This window comes from Octopus sinensis, linkage group LG3 (assembly GCF_006345805.1).
Source record: "Octopus sinensis linkage group LG3, ASM634580v1, whole genome shotgun sequence".
In the NCBI taxonomy this organism is placed as follows: domain Eukaryota; kingdom Metazoa; phylum Mollusca; class Cephalopoda; order Octopoda; family Octopodidae; genus Octopus; species Octopus sinensis.
In genome coordinates, this window is record NC_042999.1 from 78,271,400 (window position 1) to 78,298,462 (window position 27,063).

The following is a 27,063-nucleotide window of genomic DNA, read 5'->3' on the forward strand; positions in this document are numbered from 1 at the left end:
TTTTTTTCGTTGATGGATGCAACATATTTCTTTTGTTTTTTTTTAAATCTTTTTTGTTTTCAATTAATTTTCTGTTACTCCAGTTCATTTCTTATTGACTAATAATTACATCAACAAAAATAACCCTGATTCAGCAATTTGGACTGTACAAAGTGGAGGTTTGAAAACAAAGCAAGTTTAAAGAAGGAAAGAGAAAGAATAATTTTATTTTACCTTTCTGGCTTAGCTTGATTTCTGTAATTAAAGACACTAGTTTTTATTTCTACACCCTGCCCACTGGAGAAGTGCACTGAAAGTTAGGAGAAATGTAGTAAAATACCAATAGCAAGTTAATCGACCAGCAATTGATGTGTATTCACAATTACATAATTCCATTTGCTATTAAATACTGAGCTTATGTGCAAAACTAGAGAAAAAATAGAATTAGAAGTGAAAAAAAAGAGAACGGGTTAGTTCTGATTCTTTTAACTTTAAGATCACAGTAAGATTTCAATCATAGTTAAGAAGACAAGTAAAGCTCCTGTTTATCTTTGTCAGACATTGTTAAAAGTTTTTGGTTGAACTCTGTAAAGTCCACATAAGATTCTACCTTGCCATCATTGTCCAAATGCAGTCTTGGAGTGGAATGAGTATGGATGTGGATTGAGTCACCACTGCTCTGCGTTGAATTTGTATTAGTACCAGTTGCAGTACTTGTCTGAGAATTTATTGTTTGTTGTGTTGAGGAAGGGCTATTCATGGTGGTTTGTGTCGACGACCGACTACTATCACTTTCGTTTGTATTAATGGGAGACATATGAGGCACGTGATGGATCGCAATAATGGAAGAGGTGCTACTAGTGGGGCCAACACTGCTTATTAAGTTATTCACCCCAAAGGGCATAATGTGTGATAGCTGAGTCGGGCTTGGACCGACCAACTGAACAGGGAGTGGTGATGTAGAGTCTGAAATAGAGCTACCACTTGATATCTGAGAGTACACACGTTGAATGACAGGACTGGTTGCATGATGTGGATAGAAGTGATGTTGAATTGATATACGAGGTCCTGTTGGGCTGCTATTGCTGCCTCCAAGGGGATAGCTGAAGCTGCGAACAAGGAGTGAAATATCTTCCCGCGAATGTACATGGAGGTGCCACTCTGGTTTGTTGTGAGCATCTTGGTGATAACTTACAACTCGATTTACTACTGCTTGAGCAACACACTTCAATGAGGTTTGATGTGAAAATTCTTGTGCTACTAGTGAAGCAATATAGCAGTTGGGTGGCTCAGTAATTGTAGGGATGTCCTCTACGGCTTTGTATAGGCCATGTGACATAATTAATAGGAAAGCAGGTGAGCTATCAATTGTAAAACTATCACACAGGTAAGGTTCTGCAATTACAGGTTCAGATGTTGCAGATCTGGAAAGAAAGAAAAATATAACATAGAAACAAGGTTTTAAGTGGTGTCAGAACAAAAAAAAAAAGCAATTAAATTAAAAACAAGTTTAAAACCTAACATTAGACCTTATAACACACCAATGTGCTAATATCATTTACATTAAAAACTTAACAGTTAATTCAAAACATTTTTAGCAGGAATCAAGCAGTGATACTAGGGGCTAATGTGAATTCGCAGCCTATGAACTAGTAATCCAATATCATATCTTCTTGGCCATTTCATTTTTGTAGAGAATAAAAGATGGAGGAATGATTGCCACTGGTTAGTAAACAGTATGGCTTCAAAAACTGATATCAAGGAACTCCAATTCAAAAGACATCAGACACCAATGTGAGTAGGGAGCCTATGTACTATTGACTGGCTAAAAATAGTAGCCACCTCTTAAACAAAGAGATATATTGAACTCCAACCCAGAAAACACCTGCTGCCAATGTGAAGATATAGCCTAGGCACACTTTGTATACCTGCTAGAAATAGCAGTCACTTCTGTTAAAGAAAAAAGAAAGAGAACAGTGGAAAATGTAGACCCAGAAACTACTAAAAAGCTACGCTGGTCATGAATGGGACTTCTTTTATCATATGCCTGCTGATCGAAAATAAACAATAAAAAAAGGTTAGTAGTCAGTTTTTCATGTAATCTAAATCAGCTTATTGATTTAATAATTATAATGAAATAGAATCAAAATATATCTCCCTACCTGAGATTCTCAATATCTTTGTAGCCAGCTTTTACGCTATAATCACCAATACAACGAGTGTTTTCAGACTTCCCTAATTTGCGAACAATTTTCAATTTTTCAACATCTAAACCCAAATGCAGAAGACGTCTAAGCTCTTCATCATTGGAGACAGTGTGGTCAACAGATAACTGGTTGACGTGAAGTGTTCCATTTTCTGACTTACAAAATAAGGCGCGGGTATTTCCTATAAAAAAAAATGAAAGAAAACCTCATAAGAAATAGATTACATATTTCAATTTATAATATTTTTTTTAAATGACACAAATATCCTAAATTTTAGTGTTCTAAAGCTGACTTGGCCATATAACCCACACTACAACAGACTGGTCTTATTGCTGAGCTTGATGAGACCCGTCTATCATGACAAAAGTGAGATCCTAAAAGCATTAAGTATATGTCTAAACACTCATCAGGCCCTGTCTGTCAAATTTCCCCATGGCTCATCTTCCTAACACCCATCCCTCCATCACACTTCTAACAATGACACTTTTCAGCTGCAGTAATCACAACAGCAAAATCTTCACATATTTCTTTCCTTTGTACTACTAGTCACCTCCCTCTCTCTCCTGAAGTACTTCCTTTAGCATCCATTCCTTATTCTCAATATGATCCCTTCCCATTTTATTTTCATCCGAGCACTCCTTTCTGTATATCCAGATATCTCACTCTCTCATATCAGCTAACACACTCAATACCTCTTGCATCCATAACTGCAGTTGATGTTCCCCACTCACTACATGCACCACTATGTACCTTTGACCTCCATCCTTATCCCTGTGCATATCTCTCTACAACTTTATATCACTGTTTTCCACTCTTTCTGATCAGCCACTTATCACCCCTTCCTTAAGCTATCTTTCATCTTCTCTTTCAAACTGATATCTATTGTCAATTGTACTTTTACTCTCGTACAAAATTCATTACACTAACCCCAACTTCCATCTCTAACCACCTGTCACTCTCCTCTCACTCCTATGACTTTATCCACCCACCCCTCCTGATTCTCAATCTGTATAATCTTTTATATTCACTTTCTTGTACTTTGAGAATATGCTAAACACCTCATCATAAACATCATCATCTTTCCATCTACTCCCACCCTTATATAATGTGAGGTAACTGTGCATGTTTTGTATGGCAAGACACCAGTACCTGTACTTCTACTATACTTTAGCATCTCAACATCAGCTTTATCATTAACATCTGTTTTCCATGCTGGCATGGGTTGGATGGCTTAACAGGCTGCACTAGGTCCCATAGTTTGTTTTGGCATGGTTTCTACAGCTCTTCCTAATACCAACCACACTACAGTGTACTGGGTGCTTTTGTATGTGGCACCATCACCAGTGCTTTTTAAGTGGAACCAGCACACCCAGTAAAAAGCCATCTTCCCTTCTAATACAACTCCACTCAGTTGAGAGGATTTTTCATTTCTTTCTTTCATGCAAGTTACTTGGTGACCTCACTGGTGCTGCTACCACGAAAAGGCACCCAGTACACTCTCTAAAAGTTGTTGGTGTCAGGGAGAGCATTCAGTTGTTGAAACTATTCTAAAGCAGACACCGTTGCCTGACAGTCCTCTCACTCATTGGATCCTAACAAATCATCCAACTCATATCAGAATGGGAGACAGTCATGAAATGATGATGATTATAAAATGTAGTCAAATTTTATCTTTATAAGAGAAATCTACTATAATAACACTCTTTTGAAGTAAAAGAAATGGTTAAACGTACAGTTAATGTTTTTATTTTCTATGCATACAGTGAAGAATAGTGTCATTGTTTATAGGTTTCCAACAAACGAATCTGTGCTTCACTTGAAATACAGCAATTTGTACAGTTTGGATGATTTTATCTATTGCCAATGGAATTTTATAAAAAAATTTAGTATTTTATTCCTCACTAACCAGACACAATTGTCTCTTCAATTCCACATATAGATATTTAAAAAAAAAAAAAAGAAAAATGTAACCAGAAAAATGTCTGCTTGGAAGTCACATAGTTCTGGGTTCAATTCCACTGCAAGGTATTTTCAACAAGTGTCTTAGATCAACCAATGTCATGGAAACTGCTCAGAAATCCACTGTATATGTGTTTTCATTTGCTTCTCTTTATTTCAAATAGAAATAGCCAGTCAATAAATAGATCAATAATATAAGTACCAGACTGTAATAAGTCAAGGAGTTGCTATCATTGATTAAACCTTCGAAAATGGCACACAGCATGACTGCCATCTGATGAGAAACCAGTAAAATAACAAAAGACAAAAACAGAACAAAAAGATTTATAGAACAACTTACCAACATTAATAACAAATAGCTTGTTATGGTGAATAAGTGCAACAGTAGCAGTAGTACCACCAGAAATTTTGGCTTCAACTTCTTGGAGTTTCTTTTGAATGTCTTGAGATGGTTTATAATGCATGTTCTGTGTTTGAAAGAAATTCAAAGTTTACTTAATAAATAACCAAATAAAAATATTTCCATAGCGAAGTGAAAGAGGAATAAATTGGAACTGAAATTTTGTTTTTATTACAAATATTTTTACACACGAGTAAAATTAGCAGGCTTCAAATGTCCACACATTAAAGTTGAGGAGTATGATAAAATATATTACATGTGGTTCCAGGTTCAGTTCGACTGCATGGCACCTTGGGCAAGTGTCTTCTACTATAGCCTCAGGCCGACCAAAGCTGTGTGAGTGGATTTGGTAGAAAGAAAGCCCGTCTATATGTATGTATATATCTGTCTTTGTGTCTATGTCCCTTCACCACTGCTTGACAACTGGTGCTGGTGTGTTTACGTCCCCGTAACTTAGCAGTTCAGCAAAAGAGACTGATAAAATAAGTACCAGGCTGTTAAAAATAAGCACTGGAGTTGATGCATTTGACTAAAAACTCTTCTAAGCAGTGCCCTAGCATGGTCACAGTCTAATGTCTGAAACAAGTGAATGATGTGAAAACATTTATTTGGACAAGTCCCAATGTATATCCCAGTTTTCAGGGAAGGTACACTGTATTTCTGCATGTTGCACAGGGTGACAAAAGGAGTTTGTATTGGAAAGAGCATCCAGCCACCTTTCGCATTCAGATTACTGTTAAATGTAATGCTTATTTATTCACATTAAAAAAAAAATTAATCATTATCTTGTAGCTTTAAGATTTCAATGAAGTGATTATTTATTATAAAAATAACATTGTAAAATCTATGTAAGAGACCATGCCTGGCTGGTTTGAACATAAAACATGAAGAATATTTGGGCTGGATATGGCCAGTTTAAATGCTAATAAGTGCCTACCCAAATCAGGCTTGTATGGTAAAAAGGCATAAATATGATAAGAGTGACACATGAACTGTCTTTGTTACTGATACAAAAGATCCTATGTGGTAAACTTTGTAGTTGCAAGAGCATGTAGATAGGTCTTTAAAAATACCAACTCACCTCCCTTATTTGTAACTGTAAAGCAGCTTTTTCGGAAAGAGGGTCGTTGACAGTTTCAAAATATCCTCTTTCAACAGCAACAAAGGCCTTCAAAAGAAAATAATATATACGTTCAAATAGCAACTGGGTTTTTTTTTTAGCACAACTATGACACTGTGCTCCTAGGGTTACAGAACAATGTGTGTCATTGTTAGGTACATAAATTGTTATGTTAGTATGAGAGCATCTCAAAAATGTATGTACAGAAAATCTCTTCACAGTATATGACTAATTTGAACACAAAGCAATATTTTGTATCTATTATCCTCCTCCAATTTCTTTAGTTTGTAAAAAAAAAAGAAAAAAAACTCACATTTGAACAGTTTGATCCCATGTGTCATGTAATGAGCACAAATTAAAATGGTATTTTACAAGCAAATAGTAGCATCACCACAACAACCACCACAGTATCAGAAAAGAAGGGATAAACAGTTAGAAAATATTGTTTTCTGTCACTCAACTGACCTATTTTATAGCACTTAATTTTCTCCTCAAAGAACTCCATATTGCTTTTAACATTCAAACTACCAAAATCTGGTCACCGTAAAAGAAAGTGATATTTGTTTCAAACTGGACATACTCAGCCTTCTCAACTATATTGGCAGAAGAGATCCTCCATAGTCATTTCGAAAAGCTCTACCTGCGACGATTTCATCTCAATCGAAGGAGAGGAGCTTTCTCCGTCTGGGTTGCGGATCTGTGGAACAAGCTGCCAGACGAGATGGTGAAGATGCCAACGACCGCTTTGTTCAAAGCCTCCCTTGACCTCAAGTGGCCTGAACTCTTTACATGAACACCACCCTGTACTTAACTCCATGTCCCCCTACATGGCCTTGCTATTTGCTTTTGAGCCAATTTAACTAACTAACTAACTAACTAACTAAATCACATTTTCCTTCGCTTCATCAGTTTTTTTTTTCTTTAAACGAACATGTCAGTTAGTATTACAAATAATAAAAGATTAAAACCAAGATCACCTGCTTGTAATCTTACATTTGTATAATAGCAAATCTAACTATAAAACAAAGTAACTCTAGACAGGATTCTGATAGAAACAAAGTAGTGCCCAAATTGACCTATCACAATCATTATCTTGAATGCTAGCATTTTAATTGTTCAGCCAGTTGCTTCTATGTCATATCTTCAAACAACTGAACAGAGCTAGTCATCCCACAAAACCAATGACATCATGGCTGCAACAAAATCTGAACTCACTAACATGTAATCATTCGTTATTAAAGTATTAACCATTATAATTTGATGTGTGCACCTACACATAGTCTTTTGGAGGATTTCTGATTTATCTAAGTTCACACATGAGTAGGGAATTAGACCTATGATAAGTTCACTGTTTCATTTTCCTGAGTTCAAATACATTCAGTGAGAATTACATATGAGGTTTTGCTCAACAGCTATGTCCCAACCTATATAAAAAGACGTTTAACCCTTTCATGACCATACTTCTAATGATATGCACTGCCTAAACTTTTCAGTAAAGCTTGAAAATAATAATAAAAAAATTAAGTATTTAGTAAAATAATTTAGTAAAATGATATGTGTTTGGAGCATAATATAACAAGAGATTTTTACAAGAAACTATGATGGGATATTTTGAATTAAGATATGAACATTTCAAAATGGGCAGTTTGGAATCCTAGAAGAAGATGTAGTCTTTTGAGTAATCAGTAGCAGCAGTACTATAGCACCACTGAAGAGGGTATTTTTTATTCACTTTTACAACACTAATAGAATTTCTTGATTACTTATTCAGATGTGGTGAGAGCTTGTAGGAAAAAGAAGGAACACAGAAGACACACTAAGGTGTGAAAAGCTTTGATCAACAATTAACACATGGGAGGTAACTTAACATAACAGTATATGAAGTTTTTTTTCTTTTATTTATACACAAGAACAAAGAAATGAATATTACTGTTACTTGAAAGGCAGAGATGACCTTGATAAATTAGTGTTAGAGGAAATACCCACAAAAAGTAGTGTTAATGCATTGACAATTATGATAATGTGAATTTGACAAGACTGAGAAACTACTAACAGAGATATTAAATTCCACATATCTCATTTAATTACAGAGATACCGGTACACTGAATCAGGAGCAAAAGACTTCATATAGTGTATAATGAATAAATCGGATTGGTAAAATCCACTCCTCTCTCAGATATTGAACTGAAAGCTAATGAAACCATTTTACACTCCTTCTATTATTAATTATAATAAAAGTTGTTCTTATTATAGAGCAGTAGCTTTCATACTGACAAATACTAGCTCTGACCCCTAGTATTACTGGAATTTGCCCCCCACCTTTATTAATGAGAAGACAAAATACAGTTTGCATTTATATAATTTTTCTTCCTTTGTATGGTACTGGACCAGTTTAAAAACCATCTAAATATTAAATAATTGTCCATCCTTTTTTCAATCCTCACAGCCCTGTCAACCACCAAATAAAACGCTGCTCCATTATCATCATCATCATTTAACGTCCGCTTTCCATGCTAGCATGGGTTGGACGGTTCAACTGGGGTCTGGGGAGCCCGAAAGCTGCACCAGTCCAGTCAGATCTGGCAGTGTTTCTACAGCTGGATGCCCTTCCTAACGCCAACCACTCCGAGAGTGTAGTGGGTAATTTTATGTGCCACCGACACAGGTGCCAGACGAGGCTGGCAAACGGCCACGCTCGGATGGTGTTTTTTATGTGCCACCGACACAGGTGCCAGACGAGGCTGGCAGACGGCCACGATCGGATGGTGTTTGTTACGTGCCCACAGAACGGAGGCCAGTCGATGCGGTACTGGCTACGGCCACGCTCGGATGGTGTTTTTATGTGCCACCGACACAGGTGCCAGACGAGGCTGGCAGACGGCCACGCTCGGATGGTGTTTTTATGTGCCACCGACACAGGTGCCAGATGAGGCTGGCAAACGGCCACGATCGGATGGTGCTTGTTACGTGCCCACAGCACGGAGGCCAGTCGATGTGGTACTGGCTACGGCCACGTTCGGATGGTTTTCTTATGTGCCACGTGCCACCGGCACTGGTACCACAAAGATACAAATTCCATTGATGTTCATCTATTTTGATTTGTTTTGATTTTCACTTGCCTCAACAGGTCTTCACAAGTGTCACAAGAAGGAAGGTATGCACAGGTGGACTGACTACGTCCCAGGTAGGGGCCATGGGTTATGGCCTGACTAGTCTTGCTGGGTCTTCGGATGGTGTTTTTATGTGCCACCGACACAGGTGCTAGATGAGGCTGGCGAACGGCCACGATCGGATGGTGTTTGTCATGTGCCCACCGCACTGACTACGGCACTGATGGATTTCTTGTGTGCCACAGGCACTGGTACCACAAGATACAAATTCCATTGATGTTCATCTATTTTGCTCCAGAATACATTAAATTATACTGCACCATCTCAGTGTCACATGCCTTGACCACCAATATAAAGCAATGCATTCTAGAGCCATTTATTAGTATACAAATGAACAAATACATAAATATATAAACAGGCATGAGTGTATGGTAAGGAGCTTGCTTCCCAGCCACATGGTTTCAGGTTCAGTCCCATTGTGTGTGCTATTATAGCCTCAGGCTAACCAAAGCCTTGTGAGTGGATTTAGTAGATGAAAACTGAAAGAAGCCCATTGTGTGTATGTGTGTGTGTATGCATGTTACTGTCTCCTTGCCTTGACTGCATATGGTAGTTGTAAATGAATGCCACTGATGTGTAAGCAGTCTCCTTCGTTCCCCATCTTCCATGAAATACATCTAGTCATGGGGAATATTACCTTACTTGGAAACCGGTTAGGGTTGGTAACAGGGATAGCTTACAGGAATCCATCTAGAATCACTAGCAGAACTAGAGAAGAAGTTTCAGGTGTGGAAGCAAGGTCTAGAATCAAAGGGCCTTAGAGTTAACCTAACAAAACCAAAGTCTTAGTAAGTAGGAAAGCAGATAAATCACAATTCAGGTAGATGACCCTGCTTGATTTGTAGAAAAGGTATAGGTAGAAACTGCAGCAATATTAGAGGAAGGTTAACAAGGAAAATAGTCTTTGTGTGTGGAAGGTGCAATGGTACAATTAACACTAAAAACATTAAGAAAATAAACTCCATCATGTGCCAGTGGGGAAAACTAAAAGTAGTTGGTAGCTTTTGTTACCTAGGTGACCAAGATAATAGTGGGGGTGGATGCTCTGAGAGTATAGCTGCTAGAATACGAATAGCCTGGGCAAAGTTCCGAGAGCTCCTACCTCTTCTGGCAACAAAGGGTTTCTCGTGCAGAGTGAAAGGTAGACTGTATGATACCTGTGTGCAAACAGCCATGCTATATGGCTGCAAAACATGGGCTATGACTGCCGAGGACATGAGTAGGCTTGTAAGAAACAAAGCTAGTATGCTTCGGTGGATGTGCAATGTCAGTGTGCATGCACAACAGAGTGTAAACACCTGGAGAGAAAAGTGGGGCATAAGAGGCATTAGATGTGGTGTGCAAGAGATGACTGCGCTGATATGGTCATGTGATGTGTATGGACGAGGACAGCTGTGTGAAGAAGTGTCGCATTCTAATGGTGGAGGGAACCTGTGGAAGAGATAGACACAGGAAGACACAGGGAGAGGTGGTGAAGCGCAATCTCTGAATGTTAGACCTCACAGAGGCAATGACAAGCAACCAAGACCTTTGGTGATATGCTTTGCCGGAGATGACCCGTCAAGCCAAGTGAGATCATAGTTGTGGCTGATGCCAGTGTCGTGTAAGTGGCCCATAAAAGCACCCTTCAAATGTTGGGTGACATGTTGTGCTTGTGAAGACCTGGCTAATGCCAGTGCTGTCTAACTGGCAACTGTGCTGGTGACACATAAAAAAGCACAATTTGAGCGTTGGGCCTCACTCATGGAGGCAGTGACAGGTGACCAAGACCTTCGGCAATATACTGTGCTGTGTAGACTGGTCAAAGCCAAGTGAGATTGTAGTCATGGCTGGTGTCAGTGTCATGCTTTGAATTCTATTTTTCTGTTTGCTTCACCAAACCTCTCACTCCCTCTCTCTACACACACATACCAATCTGAAACCTTTGGTTCCAAAGTCATTCCAGGTTACTGATTCTTCCATAACAGGCATAGTTACACTCCAAATTAAATAGATATTAAATTTACTTAAATTAAATACAGGTACCTGTACATTAGTATAAATGATACTAGTTTATTAATACTATATTGTGAAAAAGTACTAATCTGTACAAGATGGCAATAAACTAGTCTGGCAGCTTCCAGAATTAGGTGTTCTTACTTGTAAATCAGTGCTGATTATAAGAGGTTCCAGACCATCAGTGTCCAGAAAGTTGGTGTTGTACCAACAGACACACACACACACACAATCATTTACAGTAGATTTGAAATAATATACTCACCTGTTGTAATATAGATTTAATTTCTTCATCTGTTTTAGGGCCTGACAACTGTCCCAGAAGCAAATCAGCAGGAATTCGTTGAGCCACAAAATTTGACAACTTACTTCCATCATGACCATCAAAAACTCCATATAATGAACAGCCATCGTCTGAGCTGAAATAATTAAAAATAATCATATATACAAAAATATTTCAACCTTTTCAGTTTCTAAACTATTAATTTCATTTCTGTATTTATAAAAATACATTTTTAAGTCTGTTAAAAGTCTTGGCGATGGTGATGTGTTTGTGGCAGATGTAAATTCTCAATGCTTCAATCCCCCTCACTCTAAATAGTTATTAGTGGCAGACTGTAAATATCAACAGTTTTTCTGGCTAGTAGTGCAAAGTTCAACTCCTGCCATAGTTTAGGCCAGGAGATGGGGCCTGAAAAGCCTAACAAATGACTCAATCACTTGAAGAAAAATAGGGTCTCCATGATATTCTCTATGAAGTCATTCCTGTATGAATTATTAGAATCATAGCAAAGTAAGAAAAGCATTTAAACAATTAATTACAACAAATAATATTTAAAAAATTTCCAGTTCTGACTTCAAGAAAAGCTAAAAAATGCATATGAATTACTGTTGAGATGCTTGTCAGGCAGAGTAGAGATGACAGCAGAATAAATCAGATAGTAAATGAAGTAATCATATGCAATGAAAGAGAGAAGTAGCATCAACTGCAACAAGAGCAAAGAGGATGCATTAAAGAGGGTAAACTACAGCAGTACTGTTAGACCCAGTTACACAAAGAGTTATTGTTCCACTGATTGTTGTTGGTAGTCCATTGGTGTTTGACAACAAAGTCTGTGTTCTTAGCGATGAGAGCACATGTGAGTCTGCAGTCCAAAGCTAGAAGCACACAGATGTCCACAGGTGTCACAGTGATTGTCTTTTGTCTGGATTGAGATGGATATTGCCCTGTGACATCTGTTTCTTGCAGCAGTGAGATGCTGTTGCTGGTCCTTTTTGCCTGTAAGATGAGAAACCTCCATGCTGATCTGTCTGTGGCAGAAGCTTCAAGTTTGCATGGACTAATGCCATGCTGAATTAACCTAGATGAAATGAGGTTCAGCTTCGTATAAGGAAGAAGTATTATTAATGCTTAGGGGTGAAACAAATGGCTTTTGAGGACTGAGCAAGCCATGTAGAGAGGAACAGTGAGCAAGGAGTTAGCAATGAGGTAAGTGGCATAGTCAATGCTCAGGTAGATGGTGGTCAGAGCTCAATTTTACAACCCTTCCCGTTCATTATAGTTTTTCAAGCTATAAAAAGGAAGATTGGCTCTCTATAGAAATTCCCACGAGCTTATTTAGTTGTTATAACTGAATAGTAATAGATTTCAAAGTAAATGTACCAAAGACTAAAGTATTACTAAGTAAGAGCGAAGACATGATCAAAATATTATCCCCTTAGCTTAATTTTAAACTATCAAACTGCATTGGAAATAGTTGATAGATTTTATTACTTAGGTGACTTAATTAGCAATGATGTTGGTATTCTAAAGGTATAGTATGTATAGGTTGGAAAATAAACCCTTGCTGCCTTCAGGAATAATTTCTTGATAATTTAATTATAAGCTAAGGGAGTAAATCCCCACAGAAAATCCTAAGGAGATATGCATGGTTTTACTTAACCAATATCTGGCAACTCCTTCAGCTCCAGGGATATTGTCTTTCCTTTGTAGTGGAGAGGTGGAAAGTGTACTTGGAGCTAGGCGCTTGCTTCAGGAAACAGACCAGACAGAGCAGAAGTGGTTAAGTCATTGTCTCTGTAATGCCATTGACCAGTGGTCACACACATGTATACACATAGATGAACGTACATACATGTATCTATTGTATTTCGTCTGTCTTTACATTCTGAGTTCAAATTCCGCCAAGGTTGACTTTGCCTTTCATCCTTTCGGGGTCAATAAATTAAGTACCAGTTGTGTACTGGGGTCAATCTAATCGACTGGCCCCCTCCCCCAGGGTTTCGGGCCTTGCGCCTAGATTAGAAACGATATATGAATATATTGGGTCAACCCATAAATAATGCAGTTTTTTCAATTGCACGAACTAAAAGTTGGAGGGGGTATGGGATAAACTACCTGCATCAACTTTCTATAAAAGCAGTTAGTAATTTTACCTTGTACTTATTCTTAGTGCAAGTTGTGAAGAGTGCAGTTCGATTTTAACAGTTATTATTTCAAAGATATAATGGAAGTGACAAAGGAGCATATTCGGCATATTTTGCTTTACAAGTTCAATGAGTGGCTGTGTGGTAAGTAACTTGCTTATGAACCACATGGTTCCAGGTTCAGTCCCACTGCGTGGCACCTTGGGCAAGTGTCTTCTACTATAGTCTCAAAACTGATGCCCTGAAAGTATTCTGGTTAAGTTTATCACACATTCTGTCATGTCACCTAATACTCATTGTAGTTGGTGTTAGGAAGGCCATGTCAAAGGTAACACTGAAGTTCAGTGCATTCATGTGGCTTGTCACTCTGCTAGACTGTCCAACTCATGCCAGCATGAAAACAAACATTAAACGAGGACGATAATAATATCATCATCATCATTTAACGTCTGCCCTCCGTGCTAGCATGTGTGAGTGGGTAGGTAGGTAGAAAGATATCGTCATCATCATCATTTAATGTCCACCTTCCCTGCTGGCATGGGTTGGATGCACCAGACTTGTGTATGTTTTGGCAGTTTTTATGGCTGGATGCCCTTCCTAACATCAACCACTCCACACAGTGGACTGAGTGCTTTTTATGTGGTACCAACACAAATGAGGCCAATTTTGGCATGGTTTTTACAGCTGGATGCTCTCCCAAATGCTAACCACTTTACTGTGTGGACTGGATGTGGCATCAGCACTGGCAAGGTCACCAAGTAACTTGCAAGACAAAGAACCTTTGAGAGGAGAGGGGGCACTGGAGGATTTTGGAGTTCCAAACTTTTAAGGAATGTAGAACGACCTCTTAGCTACTATTGTCAAGGATAACTAAAAGTCCTCATCACTCCAACGGACACACACACACACACAATATATATGTAGTCAAGAGATGAGATCCAGAGATTCTCAGTATAGAAGATACTTAATAGAGCTCAAATAATTCAAACTTAGACTCTGAGGTCTTTATAGGGGATCAATTCTGCAGGATAAAGAATGGCTGTAAGAGGGATCAAGTTGAGCAGATAATTGCCCCCCCCCTCTCCCTATACACACACACTGAGAAAAACAAGGCAGTCAGAATTTTGGATAATTCTTTATTAGCACTTTTTGTTCGTTTAACCAAATTCTTCAAGAAAAATGAACCAAAATAATAAAAACGTTTCATTTTGTTTTGTTTAGAAGAGCAGATGTTCATTTTGTTTTGTTTAGAAGAGGAGGAAATTTTGTTTTTTGGAGAAAGGGAGAAAGAGAAAGATGTGTGTGTGTGTGTGTGTATATATATAACCTGGAATCTAAGGTCCTTAAAGTTAACTTAGCAAGGACTTCATGTAGGTGGCTCTGTTCAATTTGTAGGAAAGGTGTAGACAGGAACTCCATATAGTGTACCCAGTATAAGCTATTCTTTACTACTCTAGGCACAAGGCCCGGAATTTTCAGGGAGCAGTTGATTAGATCGACCCCAGTATGCAACTAGTACTTGATTTATCAACCCTGAAAGGATGAAAGGCAAAGTCAACCTTGGCGGAATTTGAACTCAGAGTGTAAAGACAGACGAAATACTGCTAAGCGTTTTGCCCAGCGTGCTAACGTTTCTGCCTTGACACATAAGAGATGTAGTGGATTAATAGGAAGGTTATTAGAGAAGAAAGTGTTCATATGTGGGAGATGCACAGGATCCATAAAAGCTGTACAGACATGGGAAATTGATTCTCTCAAATGCCTTGGTGGCTTATTAGAGGTAGTAGATAATTTCTTTTATGTAGGGGAGGATTACAGAGGGTGTGATAGCTAGAATGAGAATAGGATGGAGGAAATTCAGAGAGCTATTACTTCTGTTGGCTATGAAAGGAAGATTGTATGATGCATGTATACGGACAGCAATTCTACACGATAGTGAGAAATGGGCCCTGAATGCAGAGGAGAGGTAAAGGTTAGAGAGGAATGAGGCTAGTATGCTCCACTGGATGTGTAATGTAAGTGTACATGTTTGACAGAGTGCTAGTGTATTGAGAGAGAAGTTGGGCATAAGAGGTATTGGATGCTGTATGCAAGACTGCACTGGTTTGGTCATGTGATGCAGATGGATGCCAACAACTCTATAAAGAAGTGCTGATCTCTCTAAGTAAATGGAACACGTAGAAGTGGGAGATCTAAGAAGACACGGTACTAGAAATGAGGAGAGAACAAGGCCGCTCGAGTTCTGTGATGCAAATGACTTTAATCTGCAACACTAACTTCAGAAAACTAGACAGCCATTTGATCACCTATCAAGAGCAGAAGTAGAAAGGAAAAGGGTTGCCAATCTCTTACAATGTGAGGGTCAGAGATGTGAAGTGTTCCAGATTGCAAGAGAGTGTATAAGAAAGAATTAAGATATTGTTAAAGAGAAGTGTGTATGGATGAATAATGGCATGCTTGCCTTTATTCATCCATACACACTTAGTGATACTGAAAAAGAATAGGTATGAAAGTGTTATATGTGGGTACAATGGTGATATAGTCAAGCACTGTAAAACTGTATTTGATTAACTTCCATTTCTATGGGTACATGGAAAGGGAAAGGCCCAATGAAATTGTTTTGTCCTAGACACACCTCAGGAAATATCTTCAGTAATTGAAGTTACTATTGCCATCTTTCTTATACACTCTCTTGCAATCTGGAACACTTCACATCTCTGACCCTCACATTGTAAGAGATTGGCAACCCTTTTCCTTTCTACTTCTGCTCTTGCTAGATAAACCTGTTACATAGCTTCACTTTTAGTTACCTAATAGGGTTCTTTACTATCTCCATTTTTCCACTCTTTCCTTTTATGACCCTGTCTACCTCACTGTTCCACCACTATGTCATTCTTAGTAGGTTATCCAGTAAGAATGTTCACTTGTCCTCTGCTCTGTTATATATCTCTGTCTCCTCTTCCTTTTTGTCAAGTGCTTTAATTAGAACATCTCTATATCTCCTTAAGTTCTCATATCCTCCTTTTCCAGATTGGTTTAAATCTCTAGGTTTTCCTGGTTCTAAAGTCACTAACTACTAACTAATGTTGAGTTGTTAGGGAAGGACTTTGCATTCAGAAGCCTTTGTCTATCACTGTTTCTGGTGAGAATATAGTCTATACAGCTTGTGTGTCTACCAGATTGATAGGTGATCAAATGGCTGTCTAGTTTTCTGAAGTTAGTGTTGAAGATTAAAGTCATTTGCATCACAGAACTCAAGCAGCCTTGTTCTCTCCTCATTTCTAGTACCAAGACTCCAAAATGCCATGAAATTTTGATTGAAGTGCTGCCCATCATGTCTAGTGAAGTCACCAGCCATGATAATAAGATCAATGTCTTTCATCATTGAGATAATCTGGCAAAGGGATTCATAGAAACAGTCCTTCTGTTCATATGTCAATACAGTATGTGGAGCAGATGTCATTGTTACATTACACAAGGCTAGTCTTAGCTTAATAATCCTGTTACACATGCTGACAATCTCAATTACCTTACCCATTTCTCTGCCGCAACCAGACCTATACCACTCACCAAGAAGAATTTGTATCTACTCCTTGCCCATCAGCAATCTAGCTGAGGCTCCCCTCCACTGTACCTCTTGCATACAGCACACATCTACATGTCTCTGCTCTAGTATTTCAACAGTCTCACTAGACCTACCTTTCATTGTGCCAACATTGATTGAGGTGGCTCGAAAGTTTATGGACTTGGGACGAGTGAAAAAGTTTGGCTTCTTTTTGGACAGACCTCATACGTACACACACACATATCATCATCATCGTTTAACGATGATGATGATGATGATATGTGTGTGTGTACATATGAGGTCTGTCATTCAGTAAAAGCAGTGATATGGACCTGATATTAGGTCTGGGTTTCTCACTGGGTTATCTTCATTCTGTTTATTTCTCACCACAAATTTAATGTGATATAACCTGTTTATTTTATAGCACTATGTTTCTGAACTTCCATTAATTCTAATTTCTGCAATTCTTTTACTTGGTTTGTTAGGTACTAGTGATACATGTTAATTTTGGGGGGTGTTATTTTAAAGGAATAACAGGAATAACAACAGAAAATTTACTGAAAGAACTCAATACTAATATAGAGTTAAATTTATTATAAAATAGTTTTGATAGTGATTTCAAGTTTCAACATATTTTCTTTTATTTGAAATATGCCCTCAAACACTACACAGTTGTTATAAATCATTAAAAAAACCACAACAAAAAATCTGATTTTCTGACAAGTTGATAGGAAAGTGAATTGTAATAAGTATAGTTTAGATTAATAAAAAAGTATGCAAGCAATGCTGGATATTTGTTTAGTAAATATTTAATATATTTCAGATAGAAAAATTTCTTTTCTCAGCATAAGAAGCATATTTTATATTGTACGAGATACCAGCTTTTTTTGTAGAGATGTTCTAATTGGATCTCATACTTTGCCCAGGTGAATCATACAATACCTGTACATAAAGTTTGAATAAATGACCAATTGGATATTTTCACAACTTAATCTCAAAGTAATTTCGTTTGAAAATTATTATTGAGCAGTCAGAGATTTTTTGCTTAAAATACAATGTTGTTTGTGTGTGTCTTTATGTGTGCTCCCTAATCATGGAACAACTATACATTCTTAGCAAACTGTGTTCATGCTCTGAATTTACTTCCCATCTGGGTCATTTCATTTATGTTTCTAATATGCTTGTAAAACACATGAAACAATCTCATTCCGTTTTTCTATGATACACCATCGACTACATCACTGACATGATACCTATTTCTTTATTACCCACAAGGGGCTAAACATAGAGGGGACAAACAAAGACAGACATAGGTATTAAGTCGATTACATCGTCCCCAGTGCGTAACTTGTACTTAATTTGTCGACCCCGAAAGGATGAAAGGCAAAGTCGACCTCGGCGGAATTTGAACTAACAACGTGACAACAGACGAAATACAGCTACGCATTTCGCCCGGCGTGCTAACGTTTCTGCCAGCACGCCGCCATATCACTGACATAATACCATTTTCTCCATACCAGCATGTGTTAGCATAGATAAATGATAGTGTGAATATGGGATTTTGTTTATTTTTACATGTCAGCAGGAGCTAGATGAATATATAATTGAGGCATTGTTTTAAAGACAGACGCTCTTGCTAACTTTTACTTATCGTTTGTTTTTTTTTGCAAGTAAGGGATTTCATTCCAAAACACCTTCAAAGACACAAAGTTAGCCATTATTTGTTGACAGGAAAATAACTTCATTATTTGTAGTTCAATGATTTTCAGAGATGCATAACTGTAATCAAACATATACAAGCACTCATCATCATTTTATGTCTGTATTCCCAGCAGACATGGGTTGGACAGTTTGATTGCAGCCAATGAGCCAGAAGACTGTGCCAAACTCCAATGTCTACTCTGGTACGGTTTCTATGACTGGATGCCCTCCCTAATGCGAACCAGTTCACCAAGTGTACTGGGTGCTTTTTGTGTGGCACTAGCACTAGTAACTTGCAAGACAAAACTCAGCTGAGGAGGGATGCTGCATTGAGGGAAGTGGCTTTATGCTAGGTGATGGAAGGTTACAGTATGACAGAAATAACTGTCTTGCAGTAGAAGAGTGGTAACTCCACTTGAAAAGGATATATATATATATGTATAGAGGAGTGATTACTTCATTTGGAAAAGGATGATTACATATATATATATGATTACATGATGTACTTCATGATATCAGAGTAAAAATAGAAAAGTATTATATAATCCTCAAATGCTACAATAAATTTAATAAAGTCATGAATTTGCCAATTATCCACAGGGCCTCAAAAACTGTGACAAAAAAATTTGAAAGCTAACTTTAGGAAATTTGAACTTAATCTGGAAGAAGGAGCACTGCAGAAAACATGACTACTAGGTTCACTGAAAATTATCTGGAAAGATAATACTCAATACAAAGAGTGGATATGAACAAAGAAAAATTAATAAATAAATAAAAACATCTTTTATATAGAAAGTACAAAATGCTCCTTATCCTGGATCACAAGTAGTAATTAAGTAGGCAGTATAATTAAACTATGCACAACACCAATACAGTGAAAAAAAAAAAGTATATTACCAGAAGTAGAAACTTCTGTCTTCAAATTCATGTTGTTCTATGGGGTGACGATCTCCTGGATAGAATGCATTGGTGGCTGTTCCTAAACTGGTCTGCTCACACTTCACTAAATCATCAGTCCAACGGTTACCCTTGAAAGTAGATATATGCACATATATTGTTTAATATACATACAAAATATATACATCATTATTTTAACATATACTTTTCCATGCTCAAATTCATGCTTAAATTTTGAGGATGAAGTCTCCATACTCTCTATCGTTATAAATGACAAGAGAAATAGTATGATGAAAATTTATTTAACTATAAGAAATTTCAAATATCATGGCAAATTGTTTCATAAAAGCAAGTAAAGATAATTTATATTATTTTATTTAATAATAAATTACTTGCATGTCTGCATTAATGCAAAAAATCTTTTAAAACATGCAGATATGTAAATAATTTATAATAATATAAATTATCTTTACATGCTTTAAGTAATGAAACAATTTGTGATATTTGAATTTTCTTGTTAAATAAATTTTCCTCATACAGTTTCTCTTATCATTTATGAACCTTATACACACCTTATTTTCTCTTATACTATATATTCTATGTTTGTAGACTGATACATTAAGGAGCATTTTTTATAACTACTACTGGATTACTTGAACCTGTTATATTGTGACTTAAATTTTTACACACACACATATTTTCCCCTCAGCTCCTCATCAAGGTTGATGATGACGTCTGCTTTCATAAGTTGATGAGACTGTTCATTCCCATTCTGGATCCATAAATACTACAGCAGATAAGGCAGGGAAAATATCTAGATTGTGTTGGTTGGTTTCAGGGTTCATGCTTATGTCATTTTTCCTTGAGATGGTGGTATCGATATTGCTTGAAGACTGACTCCTTTGCTTTGTCACAGTTGCTCTGTGATGTCTTTCTGTCTTAAGAGAGATTCTCAAAGCTGGGAGAATGGCCTGTTGCAAACTTCAATTTTCTTTAACAGATCTTTGTTTTCTTTTTTGTGCCCCATGAGAGCAATCTCCAGTTTCAAGTCCTCTACAGGGGACAATTTTTGGAAGGTGATTTTCAGGCACCTATGCTACATGTCCTTCTCAGTGCAGAAGACAACAGTCAAAGATGCATTCAATACTTGTGATTCCTGGATGCTGAAAGATATAGTGGGGAATCTATTGTTCTCAAGAGATGCCAAGAATTTTTTGAAAGCACTGAACATGAAAAATGTCCAGCATTCACTGCCATGCAGTGGTGTGGAGATCACAACAGCTCAATATGCAACAATTTTGGTATGAAAACAAAGACTTGAGTTGGCAAATACCTAGGATTTCAGTCTTCCAAACAAAGTAGCAGGTTGATGCAGTTGTTGATATCTTCATCAGTAAGTGCCAAATCTGAAATTATACTGCCAAGACAGCAGAAAGATTGTGTGTTTATCAGAGGTGAATTGTTTACATGCAGTTGCTGAGGAAGCTTGTTGCCTGTGAGTAATGTCTGCATGACCTTAGTCTTTTTTGGGATTGATGGCACTACAGCTCTCAATGATGAACCAAGTTATCAAGATTGTCAAAGTAACATAGTTGCAGAATGCAATCAGAAAGGAAACCTGGCTTGAAGAAATTGATGATGATTACAATTCACTGATCCAGAAAATGAAAAGTTGCATGTGGATAGTGAGAACTGTAAACCTACAGGAGTCAAACAGGGATCTCATAGGAAACTGGGAATATGTTAGAGAAACAAAATGAAAAGGAATATGGAAGATCAACTTGATTATTTCATTCTCTGCAAGGTGATAAGAGATCTACAAAGAGGCATCAAGAACTAGAGACTGAAAAGCAGCTGTTGCCGAAGAGAGGAAAATTCTAAAAAGAAGCAAGAAAGAGATGGCAGTTACTGGAGTTTATGGTGTTCAAGAACAAAGACAGGCTCACGGTTATGAACAAAAGGAGTTGGAGGAGGTCTGTGAAACCTTTTACATCAATCATTTTAAAATCATCAATGACACTGAATCCTCCACTGTCACAAGTATTTGAAGTGTCACCCATTTTGTTTTAAAGCTAATGAAGAACAAAAACCTCTTGAAAAGAAGTTATAATAGCAGAATGTTGAAGAGTGGAGAATAACGACTAAAGAAAAATCTTCCTCTTTCATTGCAACTGATAAGTGAAAGTGAAAAACACCCTTACTGTCAGAGTTGAATAATATTTGGCTTTACAAGAAGGCTGATCTACAAAACTATCACCCCATATGCCTCTTGTGTCATCTCCACAAGCTGTTCAGAAAGGTCACAGTCACCAAACTATCATCACATCTTGACAACCAACATATGAGGAGCATACAGGTTTTTGGAAGAACAACAGCACAAGAGTATAAGCTGCCTTTTTGTGTTGCCTTCATTTATTATATTGGTGGTGCTGAAGTCCTTTGACTGAGTAGGAATACAGAAAAGGAGGCAGCTTTATGCTACAAGTGAAGGATTAATGTGTGAGAGGAGCCAGAACAGAACAGGTTTCTTGCAATGGAGGAGCTACATGGTGATTCACATAATAGAAGAGAAGACGAGAATGACCATGGTGGAGCTGGAAAGAGATAAAAATAATGATGATGTGCCAAAGTAGACCATAACAAGTGAAATAAGAGGAGACAGGAGAAGTGTGGGTGCATAGAGGTTGCAAAAGTGTATAGGAAAGTGGAATATAGTTAGAGATAATGAAAAGGTGAATATAATAAAGAACAAGAGTTAGAGGATAAGGGTGGTAGGAAGAAATTATGTAGGGTTGATGGGTAACCAATGATGAGTTTAGAGGGACTATTCACTTCTCCTCTGGACATAATCTGATATCTATTCCTGACTGGTGGAAATAAGTGCAATGCACAAGCCTGCAGTAGATTTCAAATAAAAATGTTGAACTATTTTGTGCAAGTAGTCCAACTTTCACCTATTTAACTTTTACATGAATCAACAGAGCATGAAACATATTCACTATTGGTTATTTAATTACTTGAATAGTTAAATAACTTAATGCAACTTATATTGTGACTGGAAGATGTATTCAGAGTACCATTTGACAACTTCTATTGGGTTTCTGAGCATAGAGCAAGTCTGAATGAAATCAACAACAAAGCAGGAGAAAAGCAGCCATTACCAACATATGTCAAAATCCTCTTCCACACCACCTACAACCTCATTTGTTAATAATTTTAATGCAAAAAGAAGATATAAAATAATTTTTAAATAAAGAATAAAAAACAAAAAACAATGGATATTCTTCCAAACAAACAACTATGTAGCAGAAGTGGAATCCAATGCAGGTATTGGGGGCTGCAGCAAATGTTAGAAACCAAAAACAAAATACAACTTCATTGCCAGTAGAATCATCAAGCCAAAGAGAGAGAGACCAGAAGTAGAGGAAATAATGGAAGGATTTTGATGATGGGCTTGTGGGGAGTGCCACTGTGTGGAAATAAAGTCCTGAGAGGGTGTAGTTCACAATAGCACTTGAATTCCTGGACAGTGACATTGGAAATTCATTCATTTATTAATAACCCAATATGACTAGGAAGAGTCTGGCTGATTCATCATGTAAAATGCTTACTAATGAGTCAAGACCATAGCATGGTTTTGTTAGTCATATCATTGAATCCTTCTTTATACAGTCTACCTGGTTGTAAATTAGTTAACAAGACAGGTGTAAATAACAGTAGTTGGCAATGTATCAGAAACTGATTTGTTGTATCATCAGATCTGCTGAAATAGACCTATGATTTGCAATTAATTAACTGGGATTGATCTATAATAGTACAGCAAATATAAACAGACCTCCATCTACCTAGGACCATGATGCACGATTGAGTCATGTGATTGTGTGGGGTGAATAGTGGAAAAGAGCACACTGAGGTGGCTGAAACAGAGATAATTAAGGCTGGCTTGCCTCGTGGAATCTACAAGTAAGACTAATATTAACAATTCCACAATCTAACACTACCAAGAATATATGCAAGGAGATGGAAAAATTAACTGCATCAAAAATACATAATGTAATTTTGATATGGAAGAGTTTATCTATGCCACAGTTATGACACAATCACTAAAATAAAAAGTTTTTATGGAATCAGCTGCAATAAACAGAAAGTTTCATTGTTAAAATAATTTTCTAATCCAATGAGGTTAATTTGATTAAGCAGATCTTACATGACGGGAAACACTGGTCAAGAATTTAATACGAATTCTAACCTAATGCTTGGATTTCAATGAAGTAATAACAATATTTTTACATTGGTATAATGTCACATTATGAAATCAATTGAAAAAATTCCCCAATATATAGCTAATATTTATGTTGATTTCCTCAGAACAAGGAAGAGCAGTGTCAACATGAACAGGATTTCAACTGAAGAATGCAGAACAAATCTAAATATTGTAAGGTATTTAGCCTGACACTCTGCATCTGCTACTCCACCATCCTTTTTCTGTGCTAATAAAAATCTACTACTCATTGTTAAAATGATGTTTAGGAAATATCTTGTTTTAACTGGATTCCAGAAGGAAAGTTATGCAGACAGTAGCCTCACTATGATTTTAGGAGCATCAAAAATCAGCAGCAAGATAATGAGAAGTGATATCGTGGAAGCGGAGATGACTTTTTACAAAGTGGTTCCACTTGTGATAGAGATGTTACTAACAAGTGTCCTAATCTAAGCTTTGCATGTCTATTTCACTCGACAACGAATTATGGGGTACCTGCAGAAACAGGCCTCAGTGTAATATGATCATATCTATCTAGTGCTTAGAAGAAACTATGTAAATGTTCTAGTGAAGGTTGTAATAAAAATAACATGATAGACTGTTTTTGTTTATATTTACTTATGAAGTTCTCCCCTTCTATCAGAATATCGAATATGTTATTGGACATTTGTGTCCGTTTTGTGGATGGTTAACAGATGAAACTTGTAAAACCTACACAAACAGAAACATGTAAATGTTTCTGAAACTGCGAGGAAATCCTGAGAAGTAATGAGAGAAATCTTCCCCCGGATAGTACGCCAGTTTTTCTGGTACCCACACAAACAGGTGAACTGAAGCGATGTAGAATCAAGTGTTCTGTTCAGAATAATAGCGAAAACCCAGCAGGAATCTCATAACCCACGAGCAGATAGATCGGTACTTTATTTACTAAAGTTACTTCAATTCCACCAATTAACGAACAGTTTCTCAAAATTGACGAGTAAATTTACGTACAGCTTGTAAATTTATACAGCAATTAGGATTCAAAATTGGCTTTAAGCACCACAAACCTCATAGTTTGAGGATGTCATCAATCCATGTTCTCTATCCAACTACCAGCACATATATTTACATACAAAAACCAAAATGCAACGGGTTGCAGTGTTAGATCACCTTAATGGGTATTGTCAGAAACACAGATTCAATTTCTGACAAGAACGATTTCCATTTAATGCTTAAGGAAGAAAACTCGTAAACGTCCACAGCAAGCCGCGATCCATCCTTTAAGTGTTCAAGTGTATGTATGTGAGCGTGTGTGTGCTGTGAAAATAAATACTTCATTGAACTTGATTTCGCTTGGTACCAAACCTAACCTAAGGAGCTTTAAACAGTAAATAATTAACAATTGAAAATTTGCAAAATGTAGAACATAAATAAAAGAACAACGAATGTTTTCAAAGATCCACGGATTCAAATTACACTTTTAATTCTGAGAAGCATATTCGGATATATCTTCCGATAAAATGAAGCAGAATTTTGGAGATGAGTTACATTTTGACACCACCCCCACCAAACATGTATTATTCTCTGTATGTGCGCATATACATACTATATTATAACAATTTTCATAAAGTTATACAATTGACAAACATGAAGTTATTGTGTATTATACTTCAAGAAAAAGTTTATTAAAAAATGTCTAAGTTTAATTGCACAAGACGGGGGTGGGGAGATCAACATATTCGAAAAATAAGTTCGTAAAAAATTAAGTTAGATTTCTATTTTTAACACAACTTAAAAAAGATAGACACTATCCCACTTGCTTTATATATGTATATGTATGTATGTATATATATATATATATATATATATATATATATATATATCTTATGATAAATATATATATACATATATATATATATAATAATAATAATATCAGGGAGTATATATGACATTTTTAGTAAATCGCTCAAGTCGAAGCCTTCTTAATATAAGCAGAATCGATTGTTATTTAGAATATATACATATTTAACGGCAAAAACTTTAGTGACAAGAACTTTCAGCGAGAGATGGAAATTGAAAATCGAATACAAAAATTACGACAAAAATCTATATGAAAAAAACAAACACAATCATTATCATAATTGTAAGTCAGCTTTTATAAATATATATATATACAAAGATTATATATCTAAATGTGTATATATATATAGTGTGTGTGTGTGTGTGTGTATGTATAATACGTTATATATATATATATATACATACATATATAATATGTATATTAAAAATTCTAGAAAGAGGACATCTTTTTTGCTTGTTTTTTTTTAATATCTTTTCACTTCCACCAGCTGTTTCAAACGAAATTATCAAATAAACAATTTAACAGTGCACAAGATAGTCAAGAGCCACTCACCTGCATTCCTAACCATGGATTCATATCATATGTAGTTCCATTGGAGATAATCCCGCTGGACATTTCTCCTTTAAAGACCCAAACTTATAAAAGCTTCACTCGAAAATAGTCACATCCGTTTCATTTTCGCCGGAAGTAGTGCAAGTGTCAGTCGATTGAGTCTGCGCAGCCACAACAGCAGCCATCATGTTCCTTTCTATTTATTATTAGTATTATTCTTATTACGTTGACGTTTAACCCTAGGCTAGCCTTCATTCAGCAAATCTTTAATGGAAGTCGTTCCAGCTATGACTATCTCGTCTGTTTCTCAGGCATTGCGTACCTAGAATATCTTAGTCAATGTTTCCCCCCCTTTCCACGACAGAAGGATGACATTTAGGGAGATTTAACCTCTGGTTCTTACTGGTTGAGCGAACATAGCTCATACTATTTATTATTGTGGGTTTCTTCTGAATAACCATCAATGGAGAAGTAAATTGAAATCAATTTTGATCAAAATTAATATCTTGCCTAGTTTTTTTTTCTTTTTCATAAGTGAAACGTTTCTATCTTTAGATGCTTTATCGTATATTGACAACTTTTAAAAAATATGAATTCATCATGTTACGTGAAAAACTAAAATAGCTGCATAAAAACCAGTGTGAGAGAACATCTACATGATCACTCGATCTGCTAGAAATAGCAACTGAATCCCACTTCACACTCTAAGTGAGGTTGTCTTTGATATACCATAATAAAAAAAAACGGGATGATCGTGACTAGAACGCCTTTGTTCAAGTGTCTGCTCGGCCCAAACTGACCGGGTGGGGATAAACAAACTTCGAAGAATCCAGTTGTAGTCTAGTAAAAAAAAAATCGGTTGTTAAGTTATCAGTTTAAATAAGCGACGTTAAATATGCATCTTGTTGGCACTTTGCTCGCCTCAACACATGTCTCACTGCTAGGAATAGGGTTTTTTTAATTATATTATTGGTATATTTCTTAGA

The 27,063-nt window shown here is 36.7% G+C and overlaps 1 protein-coding gene across 1 annotated transcript; it reads right to left on the reverse strand.

Moving 5' to 3' along the window:
• Positions 1-26,235, reverse strand: LOC115209290 (TGF-beta-activated kinase 1 and MAP3K7-binding protein 1). Its single transcript, XM_029777619.2, has 7 exons — positions 26,078-26,235; positions 19,422-19,552; positions 11,097-11,250; positions 5,627-5,713; positions 4,486-4,612; positions 2,142-2,367; positions 1-1,403 (listed from the first exon to the last, which is right to left on the reverse strand). Exons 1-7 carry the CDS (start codon positions 26,138-26,140, stop codon positions 500-502), a joined length of 1,692 nt encoding a protein of 563 aa, XP_029633479.1. The 5' UTR covers positions 26,141-26,235; the 3' UTR covers positions 1-499.
• Positions 26,236-27,063: the final 828 nt, after the last annotated feature.

Excerpts from the sequence above, each read along its gene's own strand:
- LOC115209290 (XM_029777619.2), bottom strand. The coding sequence starts at position 26,140 with ATGTCCAGCGGGATTATCTCCAATGGAACTACATATGATATGAATCCA. Across the intron at positions 4,613-5,626 it reads TACAGTTACAAATAAGGGAG|AACATGCATTATAAACCATC; the intron begins GTGAGTTGGTAT and ends TTTCAAACACAG. Across the intron at positions 2,368-4,485 it reads GCTATTTGTTATTAATGTTG|GAAATACCCGCGCCTTATTT; the intron begins GTAAGTTGTTCT and ends TTTTTTTTATAG.